Source organism: Dermochelys coriacea, chromosome 6, assembly GCF_009764565.3.
Source record: "Dermochelys coriacea isolate rDerCor1 chromosome 6, rDerCor1.pri.v4, whole genome shotgun sequence".
In the NCBI taxonomy this organism is placed as follows: domain Eukaryota; kingdom Metazoa; phylum Chordata; order Testudines; family Dermochelyidae; genus Dermochelys; species Dermochelys coriacea.
Window position 1 is genome coordinate 86179224 of NC_050073.1, and position 27096 is coordinate 86206319.

At 49.6% G+C, this 27096-nt stretch overlaps 1 protein-coding gene across 1 annotated transcript; it reads left to right on the forward strand.

The window, feature by feature from the left end:
- The first annotated feature begins 11935 nt into the window (after nt 1–11935).
- Nucleotides 11936–19681, forward strand: BATF (basic leucine zipper ATF-like transcription factor). The gene is made up of 3 exons (XM_038406881.2): nt 11936–12463; nt 14745–14849; nt 19022–19681. The coding sequence occupies exons 1-3, from the start codon at nt 12398–12400 to the stop codon at nt 19229–19231; spliced, it is 381 nt and encodes a 126-aa protein (XP_038262809.1). The 5' UTR covers nt 11936–12397; the 3' UTR covers nt 19232–19681.
- Nucleotides 19682–27096: the final 7415 nt, after the last annotated feature.

The window sequence follows — 27096 nt, forward strand, 5'->3', positions numbered from 1 at the left end:
TGAAGAGAGACTGTGGCCAAGACATAGAGCAGGATCAGTCACAGCTAGGAAAGCCTGCTGACCAGAGAGGTTGCATGGGTGTGATTGAGAGCAGAGCTTGGTCTTGTGTGACAGAGAGGCTTTTCTGCAAAGTTTCGCATCTCAGATTGAAGCTTCTAGGGCAGGATCCTTTGCCAGTAACCTCCACTTTACTTTGATGATATCTGATTTCTGCAGAAAGAACTTGCTGAGCTGTGTTATTTGTGGTGCTGTCAGGGGAAGTCCTGAGTCCTGACGCTGCAGTCCCTGCTTGTTCTTGTTCCAGAGACACGATTCCAGCAAAGTCAGAGCAGACTCGCTCTAAGATTTGTTGGAAATTGGCTTATTCTGAAAGGTTGGGACATGGTCAAAGGAAATTTGGCAATAATGCTTTTCTGGCAAATGTAGGGATTCCCAGTCCAATGGAACATGTATCCAAGATACATTTGGTTTTGGTTTTGAGGGATAAGCTGAGAACTGATCAATTCCTTACTGTGGGATATGGACTTGTCATTGTCCCCTAAGCTAGAAAATGAAGGTTGGTGCCAGACCCAGTTAGTGGATTTCTGGTAAGTATCTTTCATTCTGGGTTTGGGCCCCAGGGTTCTCATCACTGATCAGCAGCTGCAGGAGAACCTGTGGGTCCACCATGCAGTCAGTGCTCCTGTTGTGGAAACACGTGCTGAGAACAAGGAATTGTCTTTCTGCTGTGGAGACCATCTTTGGAAACAGCGACCTGTTAGAGCAGGGATCGGCAACCTTTGGCACGCGGCCCGCCAAGGTAATGGGCGAGCCGGTTTGTTTACCTGCCGCATCTGCAGGTTTGGCCAATCGCAGCTCTCACTGGCCGTGATTTGTTGCTCCAGGCCAATGGGAGCTGCGGGAAGTGGCGAAGGCCGAGGGATGTGCTGGCCGCCACTTCCCGCAACCCCCATTGGCCTGGAATGGTGAACTGCGGCCAGTGGGAGCTGCGATCGGCCAAACCTGCGGACACGGCAGCTAAATAAACCGGCTTGGCCTACCAGGGGCCTTACCCTGGTGGGCTGCATGCCAAAGGTACCCAATCCCTGTGTCAGAGATTCATTCCTTAACTCTCATTTGCAGATGACACAAAATGATTTAGGTTAGTCAAGAGTGGAGGAAACTGTGAAGAACTTGAGAGGGACCTAGTTGAAGATGTCCCCAAAAAGAGACTAAAAAGATTGGGACTGCTTAGCTTAGAGATGAGACTGATAAAATGGGACATAATAGATGTGCAAAATAGTGCATGGTCTAGAAGAGAGAGGAGACTAGGTACTTCTGTTCACCACCTCTCCTAATACAAGAAGAAGGGGTTGTTCAATTAAATTGAAAAGCAGTTCATTTACACTGATACAAGGAAATACTTTTCACATCTTGGACAATTAGCTTTGGAATGCACAACCACAAGGTATCTTGTGGAGCAAGGACATAGCAGGGTTTGTAAAAAATAAAACAAAACAGAGGTTTATATGGATAATAAGAACATCCAGAATGGCAATTACAAGAACGAAAAAAATATAGATGGCTTATAAATCCTTCTGCTTCAGGATATAAACCATCCATTAGGTGATGGGGGTTCGGAAGGAATTTTCCCTATGGACATGTTAGCCCAGAACTGCCTACAGCACCTTCTCCTAAGTTTGAGTTCACAGCAGTTTCTAGCTACACCAATAGTATGGAAGCTCCATCTCCGATCCACGTATTGCCCACGAAACTCTAAATATGAATGACATTGTGGTTGCAGTGTAAATGGAAATAACTCCCTTTTAGTTGTCAGCACTGACGACAGAGCTATTCATTATTCCCATGTTAATGGATGAGTGTTGGGTCACAAATTACTTAACAATGGAGTGTTCAGACTGGTAGGGAAAAGATGTTAGTAACCTTTTCCCTACTATTTTCTTTTAGCTGTCTGCCCTCATGCCATTCTTCCATCCTGTTACATCGTAATGATATAATCCCAGCCATGCCTCGGTGGTCATCTATTGACTGGTGGATTTCTTGTGCCTCACAGCACATCTGTACTGTGCACCAATCATGACAGCCCCATGACAGGCACTGCTGCTACTCCTGGCACAGCAGATTGTTTCTGTAGTACAGCTGATGCAGTTGAAATTTCATCTTTTGGTTATTCCCTGGAAAGGGATTCTGGCTTATGAGGGCTGCCACCATTTCAGACCTATTCATGCCACTGGTGTGTATTGTTTTGTGTATGGAGCAGGGTTACATACCAACCAACATTTGCAAGCATAAACCCAGTAGATTTTTACACACAATTGCATAAGTGGGCAGATATATGGCCTGTTTGTCCTGCGTGTGCCACTCGATGCATTCATTCTATATATACCTATCTCATAGAACTGGAAGGGACCTTAAAAGGTCATCGAGTCCAGTCCCCTGCCTTCACAGCAGGACCAAGTACCATCCCTTATTGTTGCCCCAAATCCCTAAATGGCCCCCTCAAGGATTGAGCTCACAAGCCTGTATTTAGCAGGCCAATGCTCAAACCACTGAGCTATCCCTCCCCCCTAATACAGCTCAACAGGCATTCCTTCCGCACCCACTTTCACACCATCCTCTCTTCCCACCCACCCGCTCCTTATGCACGTACTCCCCAGACACAATTTACTCCACCACTTGCCCCCCTTCATCCCACACTCCCCCAAGCATTAATTCAGCATACACACACTGAACCTATTCCCATGCGACACACCCACTCATGGATTGGGGCAGGGCCATAGGTTCTGGAACTAGGAGGGCTGCTGCACCCCCCTGGCTTGAAGTGGATTCCATTATATACAGGGTTTACAGTTTGGTTCAGAGACACTCAGCATCTCCACTACACAAATTGTTTCAGCACCCCTGGGCAGGGCACCGCTTTGATGGCCCCTCAAAGACTGGTATGAGGAAGCAGCCATGCATCTCCTGAGCCAGGAGGGGAGTGGAGCCCAATGCAAGCAGGTATAGCACTATTATTCAGACGGCTCGCAATAGTCTCCTTGCGGTAGAGTGTCTTGAAGCCCAGACGGACATCCACAAGCATGTACTCCGCATAAAGGATGCTGAGCCCATTCCCAGCCACTAATGGTATCCAGTCCTTGGGGGATGGTGACAGATACATGGAGTGGGGTACAGGTCACATGGATAGCTGCAGAGCTGACAGGATGCAGCTGTTCCTCAGGGGGCTCTGAGATCAAAGGACTGAGTACTTCACCACGGTTCAGACTTCTGCTTCACCTTCAGGGAAATGAAAGGCAGAGGTCTGTCCATTAGCCTGTGTAGCAGCTCTGATTGGCTCTCCTCCACTAAGGGGCCGGTGAATGGGAAATGACAGCCAAGCAGAGGGTATTTCCCCCACTGATGTGTAGAAGGCTCTGAAAATATGTAGTCTACAGGGAACACACAGAGTTGACAGTTCTGGGCATAGCTTAGGTGACAGAGTGGGGTGGAAAAGCTTTGCCTGGTCTGTACTCCTGCCATTGCTAGTATTGGTGGAGCTGCACTGGTGCTAGACTCAGAGTGGGAGAACTGATGAATATTCTTGGTGCAAATGCAGCCTTTGAGGTCTCAGGCTTTTCTCTTTGCTACAACCTGAAGCTCATCCCAGTTTAAGACCCAGTCCCAAGTAAAAATGAATGAGGACAAATATTAGACAACACTTGTCTAATAGAGGCTGTGCATTATAGGAAGGGCTGGCAGCACTGCCTACTCTGAAGGTTGCTCAACACTTCCCATTATACAACCCTGTTTTCAGTTGCTTAAACTTTGCCAAACTTTAACTTCTTGGAATTGTAAGCCAGAACGGTCCAGCCATTTCTGAGAATGAGGCATGGACAAAATACCTTGTTCTGTCCATGTTAAAATATCCTGTCAGCCTTTTCTTTGAGAAGCTCTGTTTCCCCCAGGTTTTGGAGCAGCAACTTGAAATTTGGCAGGGGGGTAGCCTTTGTGTCAGGGATGTTCCTTTTGTCATTCTGGTGAATATCTACCCAAATCTGCCCAATTTACATGCCTTAGAAAAATTGCAGTTCGCACATACTCAGTAGAGACTTCTCAGAGTTTAGCCCCTAAATTTCCTGATGATCACATGTGCACTGGGTATGCTCTAGACTGGGCTGAGCAGGACTTTCCCTGCAATTGCAGCTCTGGGCTGCTGCATATGATGCCAGGCCTAGGCAAGTGAACTGAGAATAGGGAGCTTGTGCTCTCAGTGACCACCAGCTGGGTGCAGGCAGCAAGGAGGAGGAAGCTGCGTAATTAATGCAGAAGGACAATAGCCGGATCTGCAGCAGGGAGTGGGGGAGGTAGATTGGGACAAGGAGCCTGAGAGGCAGAAACTGGGACTAGGAGCTGGCAAGGGGGCATATATACCAACTCCATGGGTGCTCTGGGGCTGGAGCACCCACAGGAAAAAATTAGCAGGTTCTTTGCACTCACTGGCAGCCAAGCTCCCCTCTCCTCGCCTCCTTCTCCCCTCCCAGTGCGCCCACGCCTAACAGCTGTTTGGCGGCACTTAGGACTTTCCAGGAGGGAGGGGGAGGAGTGGGGACCAGGCATGCTCAGGGGAGGAGACGGAGAAGAGACAGGGCAGGGGAGGGGAGTTGGGGGAAGGGGGTGGAATGGGGTCGGGAAAAGGTGGGGTGGGGCGGGGACTTTGGTGAAGGGGTGGAATGGGGGTGGGGCGAGGGCGGTGCAGGGGCAGGAAGAGGCGGGGCCAGGGGTGATGGGGGTCGAGGACCAGGGGGGACCAGGCAGAGGGAAAATAGGCACCTATCCAGGGGGGAGGAAACTGGGACTAGAGGTTGGGTTGGGGAGAGGAACTGGGAGTTAGAAGGGAACTAGAGGGGTAGCCAGTAGGTGGGGAGGGAAACTGAGGTCAGATGAGGAGGATTGAGCTGGGAGGGGAGGAGGGGCAGGGACTGGCTGGGCAAGGAGACCAGGACAAGGAATGGGGAATGGCTGGGCAAAGAGACTAGAGCATGGGAGTGGGGAGACATTGGGATTCAGTTTAGCTCCCATGTCCCAAACTCACCACCTACCTTTGTACTAATTTGATTCAGAGAAATCAAAACAGAGAAATCAAAAGTCATGTGCTGTGGAGACTGAGCTACCTTTGTTACCCCTATAGATAGTTGCCCCTACTCCAGTCAGGTTTGAGGCCTGCTGGCAGGAAAGTGAATGATGGGAGGTGGAGTGCTAAGAAAACAGTCCCTTATTTTTGAAATACAATGTGGGCAACCTAGTGTGATAGAGAAGATTTCATCCACCATGGCTTTTAATCTAACCAGGGGTCCTTGTGGCACCGTAGAGCAGGGGTGAGCAAACTTTTTGGCCCGAGGGCCACATCAGGGTGGGAAAATTGCTTGCAGGGCCGTGAATGTAGGGCTGGAGCAGGGTGCTAGGGTGCAGGAGGGAGTGTGGGGTGTGGGAGGAGGTGCAGTGTGCAGGAAAGGGCTATGGCAAGGGGTTGGGGCACAGGAGAGGTGCGGGGTCTGGGAGGGGGCTCAGGGAAGGAGGTTGGGATGCAGGAAGGGGTGCACAGTGCAGGAGGGGGCTCTGGGCAGTGGTGCAGGGAGGGGTGCACAGTGCAGGAGGGGATTGGGGTGCAGGAGGGATGCAAGGTGCAGCAGGGGGCTCAGGGCAGGGGGTTGGGGTGCAGGAGGGGTGTGGGTGTGGTGGGGGCTCAGGACAGGGTGTTGGGGTGCAGGATGAGGCAGGGAGCTCAGGGCAGGGAGTTGGGGTGCAGGGTGCAGGAGGGGGTTCAGGGTGCAGGAGGGGTTTGGGGTGCGGGCTCCAGCCTGGCGCTTCTTACCTGGAGCGGCTCTGGGGTGGCAGTGGTGCGCACCGGAACCAGGGCAGGCTCCCTGCCTGCCCTGGTCCTGCCCCAGCCCCAGCCCCAACCCCGCGCGGCCGGCACCACATCCTTGTGGCCCCTGGGGGAGGGGGGACAGAGGGCTCCATGCGCCTGTGGGTACCTCCCCCAAAGCTCCCATTGACCACAGTTACCTGTTCCCAGCCAATGGGAACTTCTGGGGAGGTATCCTCAGGCAAGAGCAGCATGCGGAGCCCTCTGCCCCCTCCCCGAGGGGCTGCCGGGACGTGGTGCCAGCCGCTTCCGGGAGCGGTCTGGAGCCTACAGCACCATGGGGGTGGCAATCCCATGCGCTGGATCCAAAGCCCTGAGGGGCCGGATCCGGGCCATAGGCCATAGTTTGCCCACCCCGGCCTTAGAGACTAACAAATTTATTTGAGCATAAGCTTTTGTTGGCTAGAACCCACTTCATCAGATGCATGGAGTGGAAAATACAGTAAGCAGGTATAAATATACAGCAAAGATGGGAGTTGCCTTACCAAGTGGGGGGTCAGTGCTAATGAGGCCAATTCAATTAGGGTGGATGTGGCCCATTCCCAACAGTTGACAAGAAGTATCAACAGAGGGATCACCAACAACCAATCACATCCAGTTTTTGTTAAACTGATATAGTACATTATTTGCAAATATGTAAACTTGGTTCTGAAATAATTTCCATGAAGTATCACACATGAAGCTGAAAAATGTTGGCAGCTACAGAATGGTGATGCAAGTAACTTCTTTGGCTCTGTGATTTATTAAATAGTAATTGTGTTAAATAGTAATTCTCATGAAAAGCTGACTTTTGCGGGGGAGGGAGATGTACAGAAGTATGTACTGTTCCTTTAAATCTGCAGCAGGCTAGAGAGGGTTGGATCAGGCTCTAGGCAGAAGCTTTAATGTTTTCCTGTCCCAGTAAAGTTCCTTGTCCAGTTAGGAAACAGTGAATCTTTCTGGGCTTTATGTAGCATTATCACATGGCAGAGGAGACTGCAGTGGAGGTGCTGCAGGCCTGCAGCCTCCTGGATTGTCCCTTTTGGCTGCTGGTGAAGACATTCCTGGGGTTCCCCCTCTGGCTCGCTGCTCTGAAGTGGTCATTGTTACTCAGAAGAGAGAAGGAACCAGAACAATGCTGCCTGCCTCCCCCTCCCCCCCCAGAACACCAATCTCCACTGAGAAGTATCTTCACTCCTGAGCAGGTACAATAGTGGCAGAAACCTGATTTTTGGTTTTAGTCCCTTCAGCACCACAGATAACTGCCTCCCTGCTGCTGTGATTAAGCTCAAGAAACTCAAAAGGTCCCATGGGAGAGTTTGTGGCCCCATCTGGGTCCCTGAACTGCTCTCAGCGAAGTACAAGCAGCTGTTAATGGAGCCTCTGCCAGATGGTTTCTTCTGCTCTTGCTCTCCTGGGTATGAAGAAAGTGACTGGGCTGCTGAGAACCAAACAGCCTTGCAACTGTGTCAGGTAGCCACCAAACCATCCAGTCCCAGATCCCAGTGCCGAAGGCTGTGCTGTCCTCATAGCCAGGAGACTGGAGTCAGCATCTCACTTATCCTGTGTTCAGTCACAGCTGACATAGTTTTGCTAGCATCCATTGTCCATTTACTTGCCCATCCTTAATCAGAGATGGGTGGTCAACTGGCCATAGAGAGAACTGGGACTATCGCCTCGTCCTGAAGTGCAGGCTTCTGCTAAGGGCAGGCAGGCTACCCAAGGTAGCAAACTTCCTCACTGCCTGCATTCATCACAACTTCTTCACAGCAGAGGTGCTGCCTGTATTGAGGTCCCACGCAATACAGGATGTGCTGCCTCTGAACCACACACAACCTGGGCAATGCACATTTCCAGGCCCCCCACAATTCATCTGGGTCAACCCATGATTTAATATCTGTTCCTCCAAAGTGTTTGTGATTTTCTCCCAACTTGGTATCACTGCCCAGCAGAGTCTACACTCCATCCCCCAAGCTGTTAATGAAAATATTGACCAGGGCTGGACAGAGAGTAGCTTCCTTCTAGACGGATCGCCCTCGATACCTCCTCCCATGAAACAATGGATAATTATTCTCTCAAGTCACTGTTTAGCTAGTTTTGTATTGCTCATTTCAGGGAATCCCCCTCCCTCTAGTTACCCTCAGAGAACATCAGATAAGTGTCAGATGCTTTCCTGAGGTCAGATTGCACCATGACCCCTACATTTCCTGTAGCCACTGGGCTAATTATCCTGTTGAAGAAAAAAATTCAGCACATTTGCCCTATAGCATGGCATGATTAAAGACGTTTTTACCCAAAGAAGGAGTGCTCTTAGTACTGCTATGATCTGAAGGGCTTGTAGATCCTGTGTCTGTCTCTGTGTAAGAGTTTGTGCAGTTACAGGTGGGGAATATTTAGAGAAGAACAAAGAGCTTGATCTGTTAGTTACCAGCGGTAGTCAAGTAGAATCTTATAATTTAATCTTTGTATTATAGTAACACCATAGGCTCAACACAAGATCGGGGTGCAATTGTGCTGGACACTGTGCAAACACATGACAACTTCTGACTCACTTCAGAATTTGTGGGGGTTAGACTAGATGACCCTTGTGGTCCCTTCTAACCCTGTGGTTCTATGAAGGCATGGTGGGAATGGGGATGAAGTTGGTGAAGAGAGAGCAGGGAAAGGAATCAATTAAATAGGCTTTTGAGCACACCACTGTGCAGCCTCAGGGTTCTCGTTTGTGTGCCGAAGGCAGAGAAGAACCTCCACTTTCATTCTCCACTCCTCAGTGCTGCCTGGCCAGGTGGAGAGCTCAGAAAATCATTGGGGCCAAGCGTGCTGTCAGTTAGGCTAGTGTATGTTCAGCAAGAAGGCACAGAGATGGCTCTGGACTCATACCACGGTGTAACCGACAGCAGTATCTGCCTGTCAGCTATGCAAAGGACAGAGCTCAATCAAGCTTTTCCTGCTTTGTCTCAGTTTTACTCTTGCTCATTGAATCTTTCAGGCCAGTTTATATACTTCCCTCTTCCCCCCCCCCCATCTCTTTGGTGGCTGGCTTGACAGTGAGATACACTGACCAGCTGTGGAAGTGGGGGGCCCCTTTGGCACATTAGCAATCCGGGGATCCACTCTGGGGAAAATAGCAGCCCATGGAGACAGAAGCATCACAGGGAGGGAGAGGGGCAGGCCCTGGAAAAGATGGGTGCTTCAGTTGTTTGGACACTAGCCAGGGACCTAGAAGACTTGGGTTCTGTTCCCTGCGTTGCCACAGGTTGCCTCTGTGATGCTGGGTAAATCACATAGACCTACCTCTTCAAAAGTGATTGGGTGGGTGGGTCCCAGTTTGTAGGAGCCCAACATAAGATGCTTTTTAAGGTCCCGATTTTGAAAGGGGCGGTGTGCACTCAGCACTTTCTGAAAATCAGGCCACTTCCAGGTGCTTCTGGTTGAGCAAACGAAAAACAAGGCTTCCCACTTGCCACTTGGGAAGCTGTAGGCCTTCATCTTTCAGGGTACGTCTTCACTGCAAAAAACCCCTGTGGCAGTGAGTCTCAGAGCCTGGGTCAACTGACTCAGGCTTGTAGGGATCATGTGATGGGGCTAAAAACATCAGTGTAGATGTTCCCTTTCAGGCTGGAGCCTGGGCTCTGAAACCCGGCCGGCAGGGGAGGTAGTCACAGAGCCTGAGCTCCGGCCCGAGCAAGAGCGTCCGCACTGCTGATTGTAGCCCCATGAGCCGGAGTCAGTTGAACTGGGTTTTGAGACTTGCTCCCATGATTTTTTTTCCAGTGTTGACATACTCTCAGCGCCTCCACTTCCTGTCTGTAAGCTGCACTGGCACTTCTCCAACACCGGGGTGTTGGGAGGGTAAATCCATTAAAGATTGCAAGGTGCTCAGACGCTATGATGGTCGGAGCCATGCAAATTAGCAAGGGCTTGTCTACACAAGGAAATTGACTAATCCAGCCATAAGGAATAATTATTCAGCTGTAGACATGCCAGTCAATTTCCTTTTTGTGGACAAGCCCATAAAGAGCCACACTCATTTGTTTTCTTTCTCCAGTACCTGTCCATGAGAGGATGCATGTTGTGTCTATGAATGACCAAAGCAGGGAGTAACCACCCTGAGTTGTGCAGCCTTCTGTGCCAGCCACCAGCATGTGCTCTCTGCTGCCCTGTTGGTTTGCTTTGCTGCTGAAAATAAAAATTAATCTGCAAACCCACAGCTCACAACATCGCTGCATTACTGACTTGTTTCCACCCAGGCGCTCATGTTGGAACCCCACAGCTGTGACCTGCCTTGTTAGGGGGATTCTCAGCCTGTCCATAACTAAAGAAAGTAAAAGGAACTCAGTGCTCCGAAGTGTGGCCAGGTGCTGTTCTAGCATCCCCAGGGCTCTGCCAATGCATCTCATTCCTGAGCTGCATCACCGCCTTCTAGTCCACTCCTGACCCCCCAATCAGCTCTGCCCAGGCCCCTTAGGCTGGAGTTGCAGGATCCCCACTATTCATATTCACCCCTCCCATCCCAGCTCCCTCATTAATCTCAGCGCTTCCCTGCTGCCTCTTCTAACCCTGGCCTTCCTGCTTTCTTCCCACTTGCTCTGCTTCCCATTCAGGTAGCTTGACATTGCCCTGGGCCGACTGAGGGGGGAGAGAATGGTGGGGAGAAATTTGGACAGACTGGAGAGTGGAGAAGAATTGGATGGGGCAGAGAGGGCAGGGGGCAGACAGACACTAAGGGGGAGGAGGAAAAGAAGGGGAGGAGAGAGAGGGCAAATCAGAAAAGATAAATGGGCCCAGCTCATCCCAGTGTTTTGTCCCTCTGAGTCTGAAGACATGAAAGATTCGGAAGGCATTCCTGGGGGGCATTGCTGCACTCCAGTTATTCCAAGCTGTCACAATAGCCCCTCGGGGGCCCTCAGGCTACACCAAATGGCACCAGGGACTGAAGTATCCCCAGCCAGCCCTGCAGAGGAGCCCTGTAGAGGAGATACAAAAGTGACACAAACACTGTCGCAGCTCAGGGCTGGTGAAAGGATGGATGGGGGCCAATGGTGAATTTATGCTTTAATGGTGTTTTTAGTGCAAAACAAAACCAAGACACAATCAACCATCACAACCCAAAACGTTCCCATCTTAGGCTGGTAAAAGGGCCCACATGTGAGCAAACAAGGAGTGCAGGGACTGTGTCCTTCCAGGGCATACATCCCTACATGAGATGTGGATCAGGTATCCTTCATTGGCTTTGGCCCCTACTACTACACCAACGGTTATAGCAGTGGTTTGGGAGTCAGGACTCCTGTGTTCTATTCCTAGCTCTGGCAGGGAGTATGGTTTAATGGTTAGTACAAGGGAGACTGGGCATCAGGACTCCTGGGATCTAATCAAAGCTCTGCAAGGAACTGTAGTCTAGTGGTTGGGGCGGGACAGAGAGTCAGGACTCCTGGATTTTATTTCTGGCTCTGCTGTTGACTCTCTGTGAAACCATGGCACTTTCCCGTCTATGTGCTGCAGTTTCCCTGCATACGTAACAGGGATAATATGATGTTCCTCCCAGGCTGGTGGGGGGGAATTGAAGCTTAATTAACTAATGTTTTAAAGTGCTTGGAGAGCTTTGGCTAACAGAAACTACTAATATTGTCAAAGGCAGTCCCCACCCTGCTCCCAATGTCCCTCCTTCTGGGGGGATTGGCACTCTCAGAGGTCTGTGTACCAAAGATGCAGAACCATCTGCACAAAAAGATCTCCTGTACATGCACTTGCCAATGGCCCTGATCTCCTCTCCAGGACCCCTGCAAACCACGTCACTTCTGGGGACCTCAGCTGTTTGGTGGGTGGATGACAGGGAAGGTGGGAGGTCTGCAACTCAGTCTGTTTGGGAACTTCCCAAGGTGGGCTTGGCAGCTGGGGCAGGGAGCCCAGGGTACCTGGCACGTGATCAAACTCCCTGCTTGCTACATTTACAAATGAGCGGCTTTGGCATTTTCTGTGTCTCCATGTGCCGCCTCCTCCTCTCTGAGGGGCTGAGTTTTGCAACTTGTGCTAGGTTTTTTTCTCTCTGGTTGTTTGTCTCATTTGAAACTTTGTCGCTGTTTCTCAAACCGCCTGAAGGTGTCGGGGGTTTTTCAAGCTATTTTGAAGCTCGTTTTTCCCAGATGTGTGTGTTTTTTTTTCTCAATGTAACTTTTTTTCTTCTTCGTAAAGTTTCCGCCCATGTGACTTTCAGCTTACGTCCCTCGCAGCTTCCGAGAAACCACAGGAGCCTAAGACCTAGACATCACTGCAAGGTGCAGTGACTGAGAGGAGAGTGGTGCAGGGAGGGACTGAGGCAGAGGGGCAGAGAAAGTGACACAGGGAGAGCAACAACGTGACAGAGAGAGGGACCAGGAAAGAGGCAAAGAAAGTAACCAAGGGAGAGAGGGAAAGACGGCAGGGGAAGGGAGGGGTGAGTAAAAGCCAAAGGAAACCAAGATCACCAAGGACACAGAGGAAGCAGAAGAGGCCCTGGGCAGAGGGACGCAAGCCATGCCCCATAGCTCTGACAGCAGCGACTCCAGCAGCTTCAGCCAGTCACCCCCACCTAGCAAACAGGTAACATTTTGCATTCTTTGTACCCATGCTCCCATCCTGGGGTGTTTTCACAGCGCAGAATGGCAGGGCTTTCTAGGAACCAGCCTGGGGAGAGGCACGCTAACTCAGCCCACCGTGCACTTACTCCACTTTGAAAATGGAGTACAGAATTTGCAGCAAACAGGGAGTTACTGCGCTTTAAAGATGTGTGTTGTGTCCATGCAGGCGTTTTCAATGCATCCTGGCTTGAGTTAGTGCAAACTAAGCCCCTCATGTAAACCAGGCCACAGAGAACTAAGCAGGAAGCCTCCGTGCAGGAACAAGCTTAAAACCAAAGGACAGAGTGAGGAGTGTTTTTACAGAGGAACCACGTTAGCACAGGCCACATGAGGGATGGCACTTGAAACGCCTGGTTCTAACTGCAGGGGCCACCCCACAGATTCCAGGCATCCAGCAGGCTGGGAGCTTGATAAAGTGAGAATACCAGTGTCTCTGCAGAGACCCTGGTGTGGGCTCTGAGCCCTCCTCCTCCCAGGTGGTCAGGATCTCATTCTGAATCCAAATCTTTCCCATGCCATCAGATATCACTTAGGGCATGAACAAAGCTCCTCTATCCTGAGCGGCTCTCTGCACCTTCTCTATTTAAGTCCCATAAGTTTTTCCTGTCTAAGTGCTGTTGTATATAGGGATTCTTTGAGCGGGCCACTTCTGTGTGTTCCTCTAGCTGTCCAGTGGCATGCCTGCTATTCTTAAGACATGTCCCAGATGATTTCATCTTCTTTTCTAGATATCTGTATTGGTAATTTTATTCTTTGCTAGCTGTTAACCACATGGTGCTGCGCAGGACACCAGATATGAGGCACCTTGCCCCCGAGGAGCTTACGGACAAACGCTGAGTAGATGGTGCTGGCTGGGCAAACAGGGATTGGGAGAACACCCTGTCTCTAGAAGAAGGGAATGAGGCACAACAGCAGTCAAGGGGGAAGTAGACAAGTGGGGTACCCAGACTGGGATCTTCACTGTGCAGGGCTGGGGGCAATAAGGTAAGAGGCTAGGCTGGATGTGTAGGCTGGGGTGGGTTGGCGGAAGGAAATTGAAGGTAAGGATGTGAGGTTTAAATTTGAGGAAATGGAGAGATCACAAAGTGGGGGCGGGAGAAAAGGGACAACTCTAGAGGTTGCATTTTGCAAGGAGAGGAGGGAGGTGGTGTACGTGTCAGAGAGTCCAGGGAGGCAGCAGTTACAGTGGGAAGACAGAAGATGATAGGAACTGATGCGGGTTTTAGTTGCCAGAGAGAGTGGAAGGATCAGTTCTCAGCAGAGAACCTTCCATAATCGTAATAAATAATAAAAATATAATAACAATTAAGAATGCCGGAATGGTTGCTGAATGATGCTGGGGAGTGAGATCTTCAAGCAAAGAGACCTCACATCCCAGAGCTGGGAGGGCATCGCCCCTTTCTACATAACTCCAGTGAAAATGTGACCTGTAATATTGCCGCCAATTCTAGATACCACATTAGCAGCAAGACATTAAAACGCAGGGAGTTCAGAGAAGAGCAAACAAAGCGATCAGGGGTCTGGAGTGACTGAGTCAGGGGAAAGATAAAAAAAGCCGAGCCTGTGTAGCTGAGCTAAGCAGGGACATAACTCTGCAAATATATGAAACAGATAAACCCCTGAGTAGAAGGACAACTGTTTAGGGTGACATATGGGAACTAGGAGTAATGGGATGAAATACAGAAAGGCAAAAATTAAGCTGAATGCCAGGATTGACTCCTTGGCAGTGAGATAAGTCAGGCGGTGGAATCATCTCCCAGGAGAAGGGCGGGAGCCCCATTGGCATGGGACACTAGAAACTCTATTGCACAAAGAATAAAAAAGTGCTGTATAGGAGACAGTCCTACCCTGGCCCTTGGGGAGGTTGGACTGGGTGATCCAACAGGTTTCTTTTTTTCATCTTTACTCCTGTGGTTCTGCGAGTTACAACCCAAGCCTGTACCATGGAGACAGAGTTCACTTCCCAGTTCTACCAGCATGTCCAGATTATAGAATTACATCTCAGGGGGTGGCTGTTAAGTGCCTCATACCTCCTTGTAGTAGGAGAGCACCTCTACCCTGGTTTTGCATTGATGCTGGGTCAGACAGGGATACATGTCATATGTGGCCAGAAGAGTGGGTGTGGTGATCTTTGCTGAGAGGAATGTTCACTTGGGGCTGTTCTGCCCCGTACTCCTGACCTCATGCCTCTCTATGGTAGTGGAGGTGATGTCTCTGTCATTCCCAGGCCCTGTATTTTTCAGGATTCTTCTGATGACATGAGGAAAGTTCAGAGGAGGGAGAAGAATCGCATCGCAGCTCAGAAGAGCAGGCAGAGGCAGACCCAGAAGGCAGACACACTGCACTTGGTAAGAGCTTCTGTTCCCTGCCCATCTGAATCACTGGGGCCTTGCACACATAAGGGGACATGTTCTAGCACAGATGAACACACAGCACAGCCATTCAGTTCAGGCAGGGGCAGGAAGAGCAGGGCCAGCATAGTATGTGACGGCAGCTCTAGGAGCAGCTGGATAGTGAAGGTGAAGGGTGCTTCTTCCAGGAGCAGCCAGATGTTCCCTTCCAAATGGAACAGGTGTATTCTGTTGAAAGTCATCTCTGCTGAAGCCTCTCCTCTTGGTTCCTCCTCATATTCTCTGGACCTTTTGTATCTGTTCTTTCTGTCTTTTTGGGATGAGGTGGCTGAAGCTGAGCACAGGATCCCAGGTTGGGTTGGAGGAATGAGGAGTGTACCTCCCTTCGTTAGAGGTATATTCTTTCCCATATTATTCTCCATTCCGCAATAACACATTGGGTCTGATCCTGATCCATTCATGCCAATGGAAATTTTGCCACTTGTTGCAATGGGAGCAGGGTGAGGCCTCTTTATTTGCAGTTTTGATTGCTGTTGTGCACACAGCAGATGCCTTCCCTGGCAGGTGATGTCCACCTGTATTTCAGACCCAGCAGTGTGCACCTTCCCCTTGCACTTGTCCACAACGAATTTCCTTTCCCAGTCACCTAGTGTTATGGGGTCCCTCAGGAATTCCTCCCTACTTTTGATCAGCCTTATTAATTCTGTATCATCAGCAAATGTTGCCACCCTTCCAGCTCATTGATAAATACAGTGAATAACCATGCCGCTAGGACTAATTTCAGAGTGACCCCATTCTCAACCTCTCTCTGAGCTGTAAATTGCCCACATAGTCCTACTTTCTGCACCCAGTTTTTAATCTGTGGTAAGGCTTTACCTCTTGCCCTGAAATTATCAAGTTATCTTTTTAGTCTCTTCTGACTGTCTCAAAAATCCTTTAAAAGCTTAAATACGTGAGGTCTGGCACTCCCTCGCCTCGCACTTCTTATCACCTCTCATATCCATGCAAAGAGCATGTAAAACCCTGCCATTCTGACTTGGTAGCATTTTATGTTTGCTCTGCATAAGTTTAAATGATTGTACAATGTGCAAAGCCATGGAGAATCAAGCCCTAGAGCTGGAAAATCCCCATTAGGTTTCCGCCAGTCCATTGCCTGCCATCTATGCAGGATAATTCCCCATTGTATGCTTACTAGTGTTTTGTCCAGTTTAAATTTTAAATGTCCCCAGAGGTGAGGCTCCCACCCCTTCCCTTGGGAGAGAGCTCCACAGTTGAATACTTTGCACAGTCCTGATATCCAGCATACATCTTGCCTCTCTTAGTTTCACCCTGTTTTTTTGCCATATTGCCACACTGGGACTGTGCAATGGCGGTGGGGGACAAGGGGGAATCAGGCTGTTGACACCCACGTACTGCCCAAAACCACTTTTCTCAGTGTAAGGAATTTGGCATCTACTTTTCCAGGGAACCTGAGTATTTGGCTGCCGGTATCAGGCGTGGGAGTGGTGTCAGAACAGGAGGGTATGACTCCTGAGTTCGAGTAATTAAATCTTAGACTGCCCTTTAAACAGAGAGTGGTCAGGCTTCTGCTGGAGAAGCTGTCCCTTGATCTTAGCAGCCTTCACACCCCCGTCTATCCCCACTCTGGGGAGGATTCTTGAGCAAGTGGTGTTGGAGCAGCTTCTGCCAGAGCCTGATTGCACAGGTGTCCTCAATGCTTCTTTAGTAGTGGGTTCATTACAGGGAAGGTGTCACTCGCTATCCATGGCTGATGATCCTTTTAGAGGGGACACTGGTCCACGCTGACTTGGTTAGCTCTGTCAGTGTCCTGTGATACCACAATCACGGGGTTAGTCACTAATCTGCTGCAGCTCACAGCAGTAGATTGGAAAGCCTTTCAGTGGGTTTCTTATTTTATCTCCCAGAGACTCCAGAGGGCCGGAATGAGTACTGACTTTTTTTCTCCTCGGGCTCTGCTGTGTCCCAAGGTGTTCCCCTTGCTGGAGGAGACAGTGAGGCATGTGGCTTGCAGTTTTACCATGGTGCAGATGACACTGATACTACAATCTTTTTGTTTTCCTAGTACCTGGCAAAGGTGGGGACATGGATGGGAGCAAAGTAGCTTAAGATCAACCTGGATGAGACAGAACTGATGCTAATGGGTAGGGGAGACAGCTGGAGGAATGGGACAGAGACGTGATTGCACCTTTTTGCTGGAGATGCCTGTCAACCCATGGCCAATATAGTTTCCAGTCTCTGGATTATAATGGATTCCAAATGCTTTTCATGTCTGATAGGCATAGTGGTCATGAAAGTGCCTCTTGGAAGCAGGCCTTTCCAGTGTCAATGGTCAGTTGAGGCCACTGTAATGACTTAAAAAGGATCCAGAAGTTTTAACTGGTGCAGAACAGAGTGGCTTGTTGCTGGAGTGGAGTGAGTTACTAAGAGCCTATAACACACAAACTCCCCAAACTGGCTTCTTGTCAGCTTCTGAGTGCAGAGTTGGTTAAGATCTGTGAAGCATTAGGCTGTGTGGGGCCCAGTGATCTGAGAGATCCCTTCTCCCTTCTGCAAGATCCTGCTGTGGCAGTTAATATCTGATGGTGAGTTTGTTTTAACCTGCAAGGTGCCCCAGTACTGAGGCAATAGGGACCTTTATAAATCAGATTCCTGCCACTAGCAATCCCAGCGGGGTGAGCAGGCTGCTTTGTTTTGGATGAGTGGCTAGATGGGTAGCTATTTAGGCCTTGGAGGCCATAGGGCATGGTAAACAGTCATTCAAGATCTCATAGCACTGTTCATAGAGCCTCAGTGCCCTAGTAGCCTGGCTAAATTTCAACCTCGGTTCCAACATTCTGTCTCTCCAAAGCCCCACTGTGGTTTCAACTGGACATAGGGTTCTTCAGGTCCTGTCTCAAACTGTTGAGTAGCGTTGTGGGGTGCTGTTCAGTGGCTGAGGTGTTCCACACTAGCGATGGCTGCATTTCAGGAGGGGTGCATACAGTCTGTGATGCGTTTTGGGTACTATTAAGCAGGACTGTACATCATCACCCCACCATTATTATTCATTTTTTTCTTCTGAGGCCTCAGTTTCCCTCTTTCCTTCTGTCACATCAATGTCCCTCCACCCCCGCTGCCATATGTCTGGTTTCCCCGGGCACTGGCAGGAAGCAGTGAGTCTTGTCTTACCATGGCAATGACAGGTTTCCTGTGACAGGTGGTTTTCTGGTTATTTCTGATTATAACGGCGGTTATTTATCATCCCCTCCCCCCAGGCCAATCTGCCTCAGGTCGGGATGTGGCCTGGAAGGTGTGTGCGTGAGAGGGAGCTTTGAGCGCCGGGGCGGGGAACGTTCTGGTGCTGCTGTCACTTCTCGTAAGCAGCTGCTGGGGAGAGAGTGTGGCCGAGGGCTGAGAATGTCACTGGCTCCGTGGCAGGACCCCTGGCTGGCTGGGGGTGGGGTGGGAGTTGCCCAGACACAGCGCTGCTTTGAATTTACAGGAAATGTGTCACTGTGGAAACTCTCCGGGGTAGTGAGATGAAGGGCTCTGACCTCTCTCCCCCCACCCAGATACTCCCAGCCCCTTCCCTGAGGCAGCTCCAGCTGCTCCTAGCAGCACTGAGATACTGCAGTGACAGCCAGACACTTGAGAGATGCTGATAGACAGATCAGAAAAGCCAGCCTCTCATCTTCTTTCAGGTCCCTCCTCAAACTTGCCTCTTCTGTAAAGCGAATTGTGATCATTGCTCCTGACTGGCTGAGAACTGTGTACATCCTACCCTGTCCCCCTAATGTGCACCCCTGCTTATTTGTCTTATCCACTGTTAGGTTGGTCTCCTGGACTATAAGTTCTTTGGGGCCAGGGACTGTCATTTTCCTATATGTGTGTACAGTGCCTGGCATAATGGGGTCTTCAGCTGGTTGCTTTAGGCACCACAGCAATATCAATGTATAACAACAACATGGATGGGAGCCAGCTCCCCCTGCAGTTTGAGCACTAACCCAGCTGTCTTCTGGCTGCTGCTCTGCAGAGATGCCATCTCCCTCTACCTCCCACTCCCTCTGGACACACTGTTCAGACAGTTTTCCGCCCAGAATTCCCCCCACCCCTGTGATGGCTCTGCAGGCGGAACACTAATCTAGCCCCTGCTGCTTTTGTGCCCTCAGGAGAGCGAGGACCTGGAGAGACAGAATGCTGCCCTGCGCAGGGAGATCAAGCAGCTGACAGAAGAAATGAAGCATTTCACCTCAATGCTGAGCTCCCATGAGCCCCTCTGCTCCATTCTGACCACGGTTCCCCAACCGCCCCCGGAGGTGCTGTATGCCACGCACTCCTTCCATCAGCCCCACATCAACTCCCCACGCTTCCAGCACTGAGCCCAGCCACAAGGACACGCAGCCTGCAGGCTCCACAAATGGAAATCAGAGACCCCACGGGGCTCACGCTTTGGTTCGCAGGAGGGACATGGACGGATACAGCTATTCCTGCCCCGCCTTCAAGCGTCTACTGGGCCAGGCCCAGGGTCACATGTCTAGGACTTGGCCCCGGTGCAGATATGGCAGAACACCAGGAGGTATCTTCAGGGAGGTTAAATCTCAGATCAACGGAGAAGGGAAGCGTTTGCAAATTGGCACCAATCCCTGTTCTGTTGTTTGCACTGGGACCCTCGCATGGGTCTATGTGACACAGGAACCCTGTCTCCATGTGAGCAGTCAGCTGGAGGCTTCACCAGTGAGTGCTCCCGGGAGAGGAGTGCTGGGAATTAGGGGCCATGGGGTAGCGGGGGAGACTGGTTTATTGTTTTTAAAATAAAGAGTAAAATGTTTAATGCTTTCTTTAAAAACCTGGCCTTCCCTCCCCTGAGATTCCACATTACACTCTGAGTGTGGCAGAAAATGGGGAAGACAACACTAGAAATTCTGGGGAACATCCCTATACTGAGCAGCAGGGACCTGGGGCTGGAGAAGCTGTGCTAATGTCTAATCCAGACAACAGCAGCCTGTCCTCAATGTGTAACAGAAGGGCTGGCATGTCCCTGCCCTCCCTCTGGGCCAGGTGGGATGGGGAAGGGCCATTTATGTGTCTGTTGTGTCTTTTGGCCTTTCCTGTGGGAGATCTATTCCCCAGCGCTGCAGGGATAAGGCTGGCTGCTAACTCTGGAACCTGTACATACACAGTCACAGCTCACTTCTCCGCTGGCTCCCCCAGCTCTCAGCTGCCTGCAGACCAAATTCTTTCACTAAAGATCCCTGCTGGCTCTGCACTGACAGAAACACAAAGGTACAGATAACAATATGGACTGTATCTGCAGCAGACACACAGGGAGCTGGCCACCCATGTTTCCCAGACCTAGGCACAGGTCTGTGTGCGGCCTGCCTCCACAGACCCTGTTGCTACTGTAGATTAATGTTTGGCCATTCTCAGAATTACTGCCTGCTTTAAGGAATAACAGCCGCAGCCTTCTCCCAGCCGGGGGCGCTGTCAGCAGCTTTGCTAACTGGGTAAGACATGGGCATTGTACTGAAGCTCTGGAATTAATTGATCTGAGCTATGGGTACCCTCCTCACTTACAGGAGGTTGTTTCCAGTCTCTCTGCCAGAGAACAAACCCAAAAGTGACAGGCAGAAGAGCAGGAAACTCCCTGAAGTCCACTAGTAACCACACTGTGCACCTGGGAAGCACCAGTGATGGGTGCTATCCTCCCCTTTCCCCATGTGAAGTTGCCGCAGGAGGGGCCCAGGAAACTGTGAGGTTTCTCACTAACCCTCCTTCCAAGGACATGGCCTCCCAACCTTGCTGTTCCTGCTGATCTGCCGGGAAGGAAAGCCCTGATCCCCTGGATGCAGGGGTGTCTATGTGGAAGTCTGGGCTCCTCTGCCAAGGGGAGGGGCAGGCACAGGGGTAAGATGATGATGATTCTAGCAGAACTGATTTAGAATCTGGAGAGAAGTAAGCAATGGAGGGCAGCCTCCTGCTTCCAGCTCCCCTCTCATCTCTGCAGAGGCAGGGTGCCAGGGCTTCCACTGGCAAGCATGGTTGGCCCAGTGCAATCTGAGGAATCTGGATTTTGTTTGTATGTAATATGCCAAAGCAGATTACACTAAAAAGCAGTTGTAAATATACCAGCCATATAAAATCCAGCAGGCTTTGACTGGGGCAGGCTCAGGGCATCTTACAAAACACACAGGTAGGAATTTCTTATATCCAGTCACACAGCAACCAGGACTGTTCACCTCCCTCCTCCCCCCCATGAGTGCCCTGCTTTGAGATCCCCATTTTATAGTGTCTTTCCCAGAATGTGCTCATCTGCTAGCTGGCCCTTTAAATCTGGGAAGGACAACTATCTGCAGCCCTAGAGTGATCATTTAGTGTGAGTGCTGCAGACTGCACTTCCTGTCCTTCCAGCTGGTAAGTGCTTTGGGTCCTGTTGAATGTTCTGCTGGCTTTTTCATTCTGTCATCTCTAGAGCTGTCCTTGCATGTTGGTCTAGAAGAGATTGGGGAGTATACAGTGGATCTATTGCTCCCATATTTGTTCTTTCCCAGGCAGGGATCCATCAGGTTTGGTCTCCTTACTGGGGGAGAGCACAGGCCCCATAGCAGTCTCCACTAATTTAAAATACCTCCTGGCTTATGGGGAATCTCTCTCCATCCTCACAACTTTAGTGCTTTTTTGCTCCATTGAAAGTCCAAGCCTGTTTTATCTATAGGCTAGTGGTTCTTAAACTGTGGGTTGGGAGCCCAAGTTGGGTTGTGACCCCTTTTTAATGGGGTCGCCAGGGCTGTCATTAGACTTGTTGCAGCCCGGGGTTGAAGCCCAAGCCCTGCTGCCTGGGACCATAGCTAAAGCCCAAGCCCCACTGCCTGGGGCCAAGGGCATCTGCCCTGAGTGGCAAGGCCCAGGTTACAGGCCCCCCACCTGGGGCTGAAACCCTTGGGCTTCGGCTTTGGCCCCCTGCTTGGGTGGTGGGACTCGGGCTTGCCCCCCTTGCCCAGGATGACGGGGCTCAGGCTTTGGTCCCCATTCCTGGGGATGTGTAGTAATTTTAGTTGTCAGAAGGGGGTCACAGTGAAATGAAGATTGAGAACCCCTGCTCTAGAGTTGAAGATCTGCCCTCCCCCCATCCCAAGGCCAAGATTTCTCTCACTGGGCTGTATCCATCTAAGACGTTGCAGATGGAGTGAGATTCTATTTCATAGCCTGCAGAATTGCTAGGCTCACTAATCGTAACATTTCAGGCTATTTCTGCAACTCAGATTGGAAACAAGTGAAAGGGAGTAATCTCTTGTGCAGGGACATGGCAAAGGATATCAGAGCTCACTCTCTTTCTAAACAAACACGAGTCTCTTCATGATGGGACCTTCAGCCCTAGTGCGGCTGTCTGCAAGTAGGAAGAATTCCTTCAAGTAGGTCTGTATGCAGCAAGATCTACCAAATACCAACCGGGTTCTTTATGTGTGTGCCAGAAGAAATGTCTTCCAATCTGAACTACTCTCACCATGACACTAGCAGCCAGTCACTGGTCCCAGTGGGTATTTTCTATATTTCTTTTCCCCTTATTCGTATTCCTAAGGATTTTTGCATAAGAGCAGCATCTTGCCTTTCCTAAAGCACCTTAGGTATTGTCTACCCACACCCAGCCCTGGGACACACAGTCTGCTGTCAGAGATCACATTGGATTGGGGTGGAGATGATTATGATGTCACAATTGGAGAATTTTGATGTCATCTGGGGATATGCCAGTTTGCCCCTGTTTTAATCAAAATTGCTAATGGTTATTCCTCTCTGTCCCTCTGAAAGATTCTCCTAGTCCCCTCTGTTCAGTAGAGGTATGTTCTGATTTTTCTCCTTTATAACAGATCTAGAGATTCTCCCCTTTTAATAGATTTCTCTGAGCAGCAATGGATGGAAGGAGGCTTAATACACACAGATAAATCCTGTTTTCATTCAGAGGTCAGTGATAAAGAACTGAGGGTCAGAAATATAGAGAATAGCTGCTATTTAAGGAATTAAGGATCCGGGGCCTTAAGCACTGGCATTGTGCTGACATCTACTGGATGTAAGAAGAACTGTTCAGACATTCATGGCTTCTTCGAGATGTTCACGTAAAACGTTTTGGGGAAGCTTTTTTGCCTTCTGAACAATCAGAGCTGATTTAAAGCTCAGCCGTTGACTAGACACCATGGAAGGAATCTGAATGATTAAAGCTACTTCCTGTTAAAAGGAAGCTTGGGCAGCAGCCTTTCCCCAGCTGATTTAATCTCACCTGGAATGACGTGGTGGTGATAGGGGCCCATCTAAACGCCTAGACAGAAACAGGTTTCAGAGTAGCAGCCGTGTTAGTCTGTATCCGCAAAAAGAACAGGAGGACTTGTGGCACCTTAGAGACTAACAAATTTATTTGAGCATAAGCTTTTGATGCATCGGATGAAGCAAGCTGTTGCCCATGACAGCTTATGCTCAAATAAAATTGTTAGTCTCTAAGGTGCCACAAGTCCTCCTGTTCTTTAGACAGAAACAAGAAGCTTTGCTTGCTTATTTCAGAACCAAGGGTTCAATGGGTGAATGGGGGTTCTCCTGAATTATCCCAGCAAGTTTCTATCGCATCTGAAAAGTTTGGTGAGCTCTCCTCAGCTTTCTGTCCCCACAGCAACTTTCCTTTATTCCTGTATGGCACTGGCACAGTGGTGTGCAGCAGATGCACATACAAGATATGGAAGGGACTAAGTGTCTAAGTGAATTGCCGTTGGAGAGATAGTAGCTCTATGCTTAGAATTTTTTTTAAAAGGTCTTATTAATCTGATTAGGCCTGATCCTGTCTAAATATAAAACCTAGCATCCTAGGTTCCTTGTTTCTCTGTAATACCTGAGTAATGGCTGATCTTAATGACTGGTTACCCAGCCAGATAAGTTGTGTGTTGTGTGGTTTTTGGTTTTGTTATAATATCTGAGTGTGCAGGAGAATCTGGGTTTGATTCCTGTAATTGCTATCTTGGCTTGGGGGACGTGAATGATACTGTAGCAAAAGTTACTGGCATGGGCTGTGCTCTGGGCAGATCTCTGGCTAGGCAGGTTGAAGCCTGGTCAGCCCTTGAGTGGGAGACCTCCAAGTTCAGAGAATTGGTGGAACATAGGTATCAATTGTGCACTGGGCTGTAGCTGTGCTTGTTATTCCTGAAGTCCTGGTCATTGCTGTCCTCACGATGATTTATTCATTTATTTGTTGTTATAGATTTTCTGCCACTAAAACAAAGTGAAGGAAATTGCTGTGTTTGCCAAATGTCCATCAATGCAGTGATCAGGTGAAGTCGTGACATTGGGGGAACTCTGAGTTATGCTTTTCTCAGCAACCTTCCCCATGCCCATTCCTATATGCAACCCATGCTAGGCTTTTTCACAGCACGCTCATGCAGCAGTGAAAAGTATGATGCACTGTATGGCATTATGCCCCTGGAATATCAAGGATAGAGCTGCCCCCACCACACCCATGCACAAACTCACTGTTTTGCAGCACGGCAGATGCTTGCTATTTGCATTTCAATGCTGCTCCTCCGGTCAGGTGTGTACAGATAATGAAACTCAGCTGCTGAGTTACGTTTAAAGCATCTCTTTGCTGCCTTGACTTTGCTCAGTGCCACCCCCACTTCCTCTGTATGATTACATTCCTTCTTGTCTCCTTCATCATATACATCAGATAACTTCCCACATTGTATCCTTCCTTTCCTCTGCTCTTAATGAGCCCTTTCCATGCTGCCCCCTGTGCTTGGAATGCCTTCCTTGGCCCAGTGTGCCTTGGGTGACCAGATAGCAAGTGTGAAAAATGGGGGGGGGGAATACTTTGCCCATACAAGACCAAACCCCTAATATTGGGACAGTCTCAATAATATCAGTCATCCTAAGTGTACCAGATTCACACACTCTTCTTTCAAATCCCTCTTCAGAACTCACTTCTGTCAAACCTACTTTTTCTGCCATGCGGTGGTAGCATTGCTATCACTCCACCCCACCCCCCGCAAATTTCATTAAAGCAACATGCTTTAAGAGAAGGAGTACTTGTGGCACCTTAGAGACTAACAAATTTATTTGAGCATAAGCTTTCGTGAGCTACAGCTCACTTCATCGGATGTAGTGAGCTGTAGCTCACGAAAGCTTATGCTCAAATAAATTTGTTAGTCTCTAAGGTGCCACAAGTACTCCTTTTCTTTTTGTGAATACAGACTAACACGGCTGCTACTCTGAAACATGCTTTAAGAGAGACTCAGCGTCTGGGTCTCACAGTCATGTGCACTGTTAAACCTGGGGCTTGTCCACACAAGAAAGTTGCATTGATGGTAGACTCTTGTGAGGCTTCTAAAGAAGGGTATGTCTGCACTAAGAAATTAGGTCGAATTTATAGAAGTCAGTTTTGTAGAAAGTGTTTTTATACAGTCGATTGTGTGCGTCCCCACACAAATGCTCTAAGTGCATTGCCTTTTGGCAGCAGACAGTGCAGTATGACTGGTAGCTGTCGTCGCCATAGTCCAAGGTGCTCTTTTAACCGACCTCGATGAGGTCAGGGGCGCCTGGGCAAACATGGGAGTGACTCAGCCAGGTCATTTTCCCTTTTTAAGTTTCATCTAATGGAGATTCAGTCCTGCCGGCAGTCGTACTGCACCGTCTTCTGCCGAGCATCCAGGAGATGACAAAGGCTAGCAGTCGTACTGCACTGTCTGCTGCCAGCAAGGTGTATAAAGATAGATAAAGTGGATCAAAACAAGAAATAGACCAGATTTGTTTTGTATTCACTTGTATTCATTTTCTCCCCCCTCCCTCCATCCGTGAAATCAATGGCCTGTTAAACCCAGGGTTTTGAGTTCTATCCTTGAGGGGGCCATTCTGTTTCTCCTTGATGCAAAGCCACCCCCTTTGTTGATTTTAATTCCCTGTAAACTAATCCTATAAGCCATGTTGTCAGTCGCCCCTCCCTCCGTCAGAGCAACGGCAGACAATCGTTTTGCGCCTTTTTTCAGGGCAGACGCCATAGCACTGGGAACATAGAGCCCGCTCAGATAACCGCGGCAATTATGAGCACTATAAACACCTCGCGCATTATCCAGCAGTAAATGCAGAAACATAACCTGCAAGAAAAGTGAAACCAGGTGAGGAGGAGGCGACTGCAGCGTGGTGACGAGAGTGATGAGGACATGGACATAGACTTCTCATAAAGTACAGGCCCCTGAAATATGTACATCATGGTGACAATTGGGCAGGTTCATGGCATAGAACACCGATTCTGGGCCTGGGAAACAAGCACAGACTGGTGGGACCGCATAGTGTTGCAGGTCTGGGACGATTCCCAGTGGCTGCAAAACTTTCGCATGCATAAGGGCACTTTCATGGAACTTTGTGACTTGCTTTCCCCTGCCCTGAAGTGCAAGAATACCAAGATCAGAGCAGCCCTCACAGTTTAGATGCAAGTGGCGATAGCCCTGTGTAAGCTTGCAACACCAGACAGCTACCAGTCAGCTGGGAATCAATTTGGAGTGGGCAAATCTACTGTGGGGGCTGCTGTGATGCAAGTAGCCAATGCAATCACTGAGCTGTTGTTATCAAGTGTAGTGACTCTGGGAAATGTGCAAGTCATAGTGGATGGTTTTTCTGCAATGGGATTCCCTAACTGTGGTGGGGCGATAGATGGAACCCATATCCCTATCTTGGCACCGGAGAACCAAGGCAGCGAGTACATAAACCGAAAGGGGTACTTTTCAATGGTGCTGCAAGCCCAGGTGGATCACAAGGGACGTTTTACCAACATCAATTTGGGATGGTCGGGAAAGGTTCATGACGCTCGCATCTTCAGGAACTCTGGTCTGTTTCAACAGCTGTAGCAAGGGACTTGCTTTCCAGACCAGAAAATAACCGTTGAGATATTGAAATGCCTATAGTTATCCTTGGGGACCCAGCCTACCCCTTAATGCCATGGCTCATGAAGCCATATATAGGCAGCCTGGAGCCTAGTCAGGAGCTGTTCAACTATCGGCTGAGCAAGTGCAGAATGGTGGTGGAATGTGCATTTGGGTGTTTAAAAGCATGCTGGCGCAGTTTACTGAGTTGTTTAGACCTCAGCGAAACCAATATTCCCATTGTTATTATTGCTTGCTGTGCGCTCCACAATATCTGTGAGAGTAAGGGGGAGAAGTTTATGGTGGGGTGAGAGGTTGAGGCAAATCGCCTGGCCACTGATTACGCGCAGCCAGACACC

Bases quoted from the DNA above. Each gene is read 5' to 3' on its own strand.
- BATF (XM_038406881.2), top strand. From the start codon at position 12,398: ATGCCCCATAGCTCTGACAGCAGCGACTCCAGCAGCTTCAGCCAGTCA. The intron at 12,464-14,744 runs GTAACATTTTGC...TGTATTTTTCAG, and splicing joins CACCCCCACCTAGCAAACAG to GATTCTTCTGATGACATGAG. The intron at 14,850-19,021 runs GTAAGAGCTTCT...TTGTGCCCTCAG, and splicing joins AGGCAGACACACTGCACTTG to GAGAGCGAGGACCTGGAGAG.